The sequence below is a fragment of the Acanthisitta chloris genome, unplaced genomic scaffold (assembly GCF_000695815.1).
Source record: "Acanthisitta chloris isolate BGI_N310 unplaced genomic scaffold, ASM69581v1 scaffold9649, whole genome shotgun sequence".
NCBI classification, from domain to species: domain Eukaryota; kingdom Metazoa; phylum Chordata; class Aves; order Passeriformes; family Acanthisittidae; genus Acanthisitta; species Acanthisitta chloris.
Window position 1 is genome coordinate 105,427 of NW_008693230.1, and position 7,192 is coordinate 112,618.

At 40.1% G+C, this 7,192-nt stretch overlaps 1 protein-coding gene across 1 annotated transcript in view; it reads right to left on the reverse strand.

Moving 5' to 3' along the window:
* LOC103810120 (interleukin-1 receptor type 1-like) overlaps positions 1 to 2,445 on the reverse strand; it is an 18,026-nt gene extending 15,581 nt beyond the window's left edge. Inside the window, exons 1-3 of the mRNA XM_009083009.1 lie at positions 2,385 to 2,445; positions 2,289 to 2,291; positions 639 to 870 (exon numbers count right to left, since the gene is read on the reverse strand). Coding sequence (XP_009081257.1) covers positions 639 to 870; positions 2,289 to 2,291; positions 2,385 to 2,445 — 296 coding nt within the window. The remainder of the gene's footprint in view (positions 1 to 638; positions 871 to 2,288; positions 2,292 to 2,384) is intronic.
* Between the last annotated feature and the right edge of the window lie 4,747 nt (positions 2,446 to 7,192).

A 7,192-nucleotide genomic window follows, 5' to 3' on the forward strand; every position in this document is an offset into this window, starting at 1 on the left:
TCTCTAAAGCTGTTGAGCACACTGCTTTGCTCTTTATATGCATTCTCATTTTTGACCAGTAACATTTGGTAATCCTTTAAAATAAACCATAAAAATTGTTCTCTGCCTTTTAATTTGTAAACTTCTCACAAGATTCCTAAACAGTTGCTAAGCTCTCCATAAAGTCTATATATGGTATATATGTACAAAAAAATCTGCATAAAATGCAGATTGCTCCTCTCAGATCCTTCTTCCATTTAACCATGTCCTATGAAGAAACCAAAACGTTTTGCTGATCTGTCAGTCTCAAACAGTAGTTTGAACACAGGAAGCTCTGAAGCAGTTAAGACATTTCCCTGTGACCTTACACTTCACCCAGAATGAACAAAGCAAACAACCAACTCCCACAGACCATTGTTAGCATCATCATGTTTTAAGATACAATGTCTTCTGTATGAATCACTTCTGCAATGTTAAATGTGTGGAAGAAAAGAGAAAAAAAAGGCATCATGAAGAAACAAGAAGCATAGTCAAAAACAGTGCTTTTAACTGATCTAAGTTAAATTTGTTAAAACAAAGTATTTTGCACACTCAAGTCTCATAAATATATTATCACACTTGCAAACATTAACAATCCAGTTGTTTCCATCCTTCCTTACCTTACATTGCATTCATAAAGTCCAGAATCTTCCAGCACTGCAGGAATAAACCAAAGCAAGTCCCCTCGCTGGTGGATCCTGGCACTTCTCTCTGTGGTTACTGGTGTAGCACTACCGTTTTTATACCATGTCAGATTGTAATCAGAGTGAAGCACTGGCAATGTAAGTACTGGGCAAGTAACAGCCGTAGGCTCTCCAACAAGCACAAAATAATCACAAATAACACATCCTTCTATGAAAAAAAAAGTAAAAATATTATTGCTTCTAATCTGTATACTTTATGTTTATAGTATTCAAATCCATTCCAAGTCACACAGAATTATACAATGAACTTTCTGCAACAATTTTCCATTGGGCTGCTATTTTTAGTTTGTTTAGCACCTTCTGGTTGAGGTCATAAACACATATTTTAGAAGATTAAGTCACAATTTCTCTCTATTAAGGCAGTCAGCAACAAGCACATACAATTCCAACAGCCTCTGTGTAAACCAGAGTATAAGAAGATCCAGGGGATTCACCAGCCAACTTCAAGCTTCCCAACTCACAAATTTGGAGAGGGGTAGTATTTAGATTAAGAAGTCTTGACTATTATGGATTATTTCCTTACTGTATTTGAATCTTTAAGCAGAGGATCCTTTAAATTTTCAGCATTTTTCTGAACATCACAGGAAAGTTGAACATAAACCAAATTCTTAGAATTAGGTCTGTGTGACAACTTGACAAGACACAATCATGCTGCCTAGCAAACGTTTTTGGAAACATCACCCCAAAAAATACCAGAGGAAGAAGGCAGATACTGCAAAGTTGTCAAGAACCCAAATCTGTAAGCAAAAACTTCTTGGAGAACATCACTTGGCTATAAAACAGATTGGAAAACTTCTTCCAAACTTTTGCATACATTTGCCCAGAGAAGCTGTGCCTGCCCCAACCCTGGAAGTGTTTAAGGCCACATTGGACGGATCTCTGAGCAACTTGGTCTCATGAAAGGTGTCCCTGCCCATGGCAGGGGAGTTGGAGTGGATGATCACCAACCCAAACTATTGTGTGATTCTCTGTGCAACACTGAATTCCTACGAAACTGCAAAACATCTGGCTGAACTGGCTTTACAAATTTTGCTGAATGACTGTATGAATACTAAGTTAACCTATCCAATTGCAAACTAAAACAAGTCTTTAGTAATCCTTTCAGTATCACCATCTTTCTATCACCTGATTTAAAGATTTCCAAGTAGGCCTCTATGGAGCTTACACTAATTCAGAGACTTTGATATTAGACTGCTTATGCCAAGAGTAGCATGACAAGCATCATTAATTTATGCAGCTCTAAATTTTATTGAAAACTTAGACCTCCCATGAAAAATGTTACTAATTAATTGCAAAGGAAACTGAAACTGCCAGGACTGAAGATACAGCATGTCTCTGAAAGAAGGCATTCAACAGCTAACTCTAAGCCAAAGAAGGCAATCACTTTGGACTTCATAGGAAACAGGGAGAGGCTAATCAAAGCCTCAGTTCCCTAAATGTATGTGGCTAGATTTAAAAATATTTATGTCCATTTGTCCAGGCCATCTCTAGAACAATTTCTACCCCAGAAGAGGCATTCAACTACCTCCAAGAAGCTGAAGCAAAACCAAACCCCAAATTCACGACCTGCTCTCAGTAGCTCTTTTCTACTGAATACATACAACATGGCTCTTGCAGATTTTCTTTTCTAAAATGGTAATTTCAACAAAATATTTAACTTACCAGCACTGAACCGAGGTAACAGTAGAATGAGAGGACCAATGAGCAAAAATATAGATGGCATATTTTGCTGCAAACCAGAAATTTTTCCCATTGGTGTGGTAAGACTGTTCAAGCTGCACTGTCCTCTGCACTCTGCATTACTCCTTATAAAATCAGAAGAAGGATTAGTCATCTTGGGGAGGGGAAAAAATGGCTTTGGTAATTTAAGCCCAGTCTTTGAGGATTTCAGCTACAGCAGCTGTTGGCCTCCACAGAAAGCTGCTCAGTTTTCAGCTTTCTACTAGTTTTCCAAATTTCTACTGGAATAACTCTTTTATAATTTTGTTTTGCCAGCAGAGTTAAACAAAAAAAACCAGCCAAACAAACCCCCCCCCCCAAAAAAAAAACAACCAAAAAAAAATAACCAACCCTCAAGCACAGGCAAGTTACATTAGCATAGTGATTTAATCCATACTGGATAATTTAAAACCCAAGTTTGATTAAGATGCTCTTCTTTCCACATGCTTACAAGAGACACAACCACAGAGATGGATGAGGTTTTTTTCTTTGAACTATTCTTGTACAACTGAAGCACCACTGCTTTTAAGAGCAGCTGAACTTGCAGTTCTTTGCAGAAGGAGAAGCACACTGTAAATCCAGTGTGATGTGGTGCTCTAAAATTGGTTTCTAAAGTCAAACGTGTGGAAACCACAGCTAATATGAATTGCTGTGATCACACATAAAACAAAAGCCTTCAAGAAATCTAGTTTCACTTCATACCTCAGGTCTTATTCTCAGCTTTTTCCAACAAAGATGTGACTGAACAGGCATCCACTGCCCTCACTGCCCCCAGCTGACATCAGAGATCTTCCCAAGCCTCCTACTGTCAGCCAGCTGGCAAACACTTAACTCCTTTCCCTTCTGACAGCTCCTTGTAGGTCAAGGTCTGCCTTTAGCTGTCTTGTCCTGACTATTTTGCATGCTGTTGCCTCTCAATCTAAAGTAAACTGGTTTCACACATAGCAGTGAATTGCAAAACATTCACTACCCAGCTCCTAGTTCATCTTTGCCTTCTACCCAGCTAGAAATGCCAGGAAGAAGGAAAGTATTCCCCAGAAAACTAAGCCTTGACTTACTTTTGTATCCAATACAGTTTACTTCAATGACAAATAAACCACACCAGCTCCTTCTTTTGAAACATTTCATGTGCAGAAGTGTTGGGGTAGTAAGGAGGGACACACAGAGCAGAGTTCAGCACTTGCACTTTACAGCCTCCAAGCATGTACTTCTTTTGGACAGTGTATCTGATGAAGCACTCATACTGCAGTCTTTATTTAGTTGCCCTGTATGTGGCTTTCCTGTAACTTGCCAAGAGCTGATCATCATTCTTGGAGTTTCAGTGTACCTGTAGAAAGTGGAGAAAGGGAAAAAGAGGATTTTACAAAACACATCATTTGGACAGCAGCATAGATATACAAACTCAAATTTTCTACAGACACCTTGAACATAAGAGCAAGAGCATCCATCCCTCTGTCTACACTAGAAAGATGACTTAAAAAAGCAATGACAGGACTTGCAGTAGAAATTGACCAAAAATACCAGCAATGTCCTTTGGAAAATGAAGTTTCTGTCAAAAAAACCCCATAACATTACACAGGTGTTCAAACAACTCTGTAAGACAGATTTAACCACCAAAAGGAAGCAAAGAATACTTAAATTTAGGGCAAGATCATAGCAATTATGCAATCTGACAAGTTAAGCTTTGCATTTTGCACTCATTAATTGTACTCAGTACCAAGGGTGGATGTCTTTCCAAGACTGTATGCTAAAGCTCAACCTTTTAAAAGTTCTACTCTTTCAAAATTCTCATACACACACACACACCTTTCTGATATTGCAGCAGTGAAGCTTAAAACTTCTGTAAAGACAGGAAGAAGTCTCTGACTTTCATAGCTGCAATCCCTTACAGGATACAAAGCCTATTTATCCTGCTCAGTATGGTTTCAAGTGACCACACAAGATTTTTACACTTTTTCTTCAGCAGACTATACAAAGAAACACTACCCAAAATCCACATATGTGAAACGGGAAACTTTGCTTAGAAAGCAGATGTTTGATCACACACCCAACAACTTTGATCTTGTAGTGCCTTCTACATATTTCAGCAATATGAAATGCCACTATGATACAGTGACAGAAGCTCAATGATTTGATGGACAGAGAACTGCAGTTTCATTGATGACACTGTCTACATACTTAGTCTGGAAAACTGTTTCAGCTCAAAGCTTGCTAGCCTCAAAGGAAATGTACATGAATTCTTTCAAGAAATAAAAGGGGGAATAAAGCCAACAACAAACAAACAAAACCCCACACCACCAATCATGTTTACAGTTTCAAGTTACTTTTTTAGTAACTTGAGCTACAAAGACTAAAACATGACAAAATTTCTAACAGACTATACCTTGTTTCCAATCTACCACTTTCCTGAAGTCCCAACGTTCCTGCCTAATGTACTCAATATATAAACAGAATGCAGTTGATCATTTCACAGGGGCATGCACAAGCACCAAGTCACACAACAACATGCACAGACACCCTCTAAAAGTAGACCTGGTTATCCACTGTGGTATTCTACCACTGAGGTGATGACTAGAAACTTCAGCCCTTAAATGTCTCCCTTCCAGACAAACCTGCAAGTTGCAGAACTACAGAAAAGTTGTGCCTTTAAGGAAAACCTCTTATTCAGGACATTCTGTTGAAGCTAGCTCAAAATGCAGTCAAAGAAATCAAAGCAGAATATTCACATAGAAGCCTGAAATAGTTAAGTCTTTGCAAGCTAAATTCCAGTTTGACTTTGAGACAAAGTTCTAAACCTGAATTTGAAGAAAATGTGCTTTCTTGAAACTCAGGTATTGTCCCAGATTTCACCAAAGGACAGGAGGAGAGGAAAAGAAATTAAGAATGTCTGTAGCTTCACGTAAGTGGCCACCACTGCTTCACTCTAGTGCAGTGAAGTGCTACCTACTCATCCTCTTCCATATCAAACTGGAGGCAATGAGGTTCCTCAAACCACCTTGAAAGGAGCAGATCTTATCAATAATCATATCAACTGAAAGCAGTACCTTCTTTCAGTATCAAGTGGGAGAAGCTCATGTCACAGTCCATGCTTTGAATAATTTTCTGTGTCATTTCAACTCCTGATACCTGTCAATAGAAAGTAATATGAATTTTAATGTGGAACATTTTCTATTTAACTCCAGAGTAAGTTATCAATTTTCCACTAACATTGTCATAGTACTGTTAAAAGGCATTTAAAAGGACCAGAATATAACTGTATGCATCAAAAATAGGGATGTAAAGTATTTAAAAAAATAATGTATTACTCTCTGGGGAGAGAGGAAATCAGTAATCACAGAATCATCAAGGTTGGATGAGACCTCTAAGATCATCCAGTCCAACCATTAACCTGTCACTGCTGGAACCCCTAAACCCTAAACCAGATTCTCCAACACCAAATAACTCTTAAACATTTCCGGGGATGGTGACTCCACCACCTTCCTGGGCAATCTATTACAGTGCCTGATCAATATTGTTTACCAAAAGAAAAACTAATACGTATTTCTCATTTAAGGATTAATTTGAAAAGTCTGAATTAAAATATCTGAATTAAGGATTCTGCATACTAAAAGAACTGTTGTGCAAGAGTTTTACAGCCTGGTTTTTGCCAGTCCAAGCAGGAACAAATGTTTCAAGTGAAACAAACATGTGGTGCTTGAACTCATGAAGAAGAAAAACAAACACATCTAGCAGTTTGCTCGAGGGAAACTCTCCAAAATTAAAGAGCTACTGCTGGAAACAAACAAGAACCTTCATTCAGCTTCTCCTGGATAGCTCACTCCTACCAAGCTGTGTCTCCCCAGGCAGATGCCAAGCACAAGTCCAGGACTGTCAGGGCAGCAGCTCCTTGCTAAGTTTGGTATCAGTGTTTCTGCAGGCATTTCTTTCACCCTGCAAACCTCACTCTTGTCATACAAACGGTTAAAAAAGAGCCTCTGTTTGATCGTGGTTATGCAAGAAATGAATACAGAAATAGTTTCTGCAGTGTTTTACCGGGTCAAGATTTACGCCAAGCATTATCCTGCTTCCTGTTACAAATACTTTCAAAAATGTGGCAGCCTTAAGCACTCCTACAACCTTCATTTTTCCACCGCACTTCCTACCTGGGCGAGACACAACGGGGAAGCAGCACAAAGCCGAAATACAAAGTTACTTCCAAGGAAGTTAATTGTTACCATAAAAGCCGGAAAAGCAGCTGTGCCAATAGCACAGCGAGCAGCAAAACTCGGCTGAAAACAACACAAATCCAGAGGGCTGGGGCTGGATTTCTGCTGCAGGAGGAGCCGATCCCGAACACCGTCCCGGGAATGCTGGTCCGGGGGATAACGTGGGGAAGGCAGAGAACAGTGGTGCCCGCACATCGCACCCGCATTTCTTATCCTCTCACCCCGCACATCGCACCCGCAGAGAACAGTGGTGCCCGCACATCGCACCCGCATTTCTTATCTCTCACCCCGCACATCGCACCCGTATTTCTTATCTCTCATCCCGCACATCGCACCCGCATTTCTCATCTCTCACCCCGCACCTCTCACCATGCACCTCGCAGCTCTCATCTCTCACCCCTCACCCCGCATTTCTCATCTGTCATTTCTCACCCCGCATCTCTCACCCCTCACCTCGCACCTCTCATCTCTCACCCCTCACCTCTCACCTCGCACCCCTCACCTCTCACCCCGCACATCGCACCCCGCATTTCTCATCTCTCACCT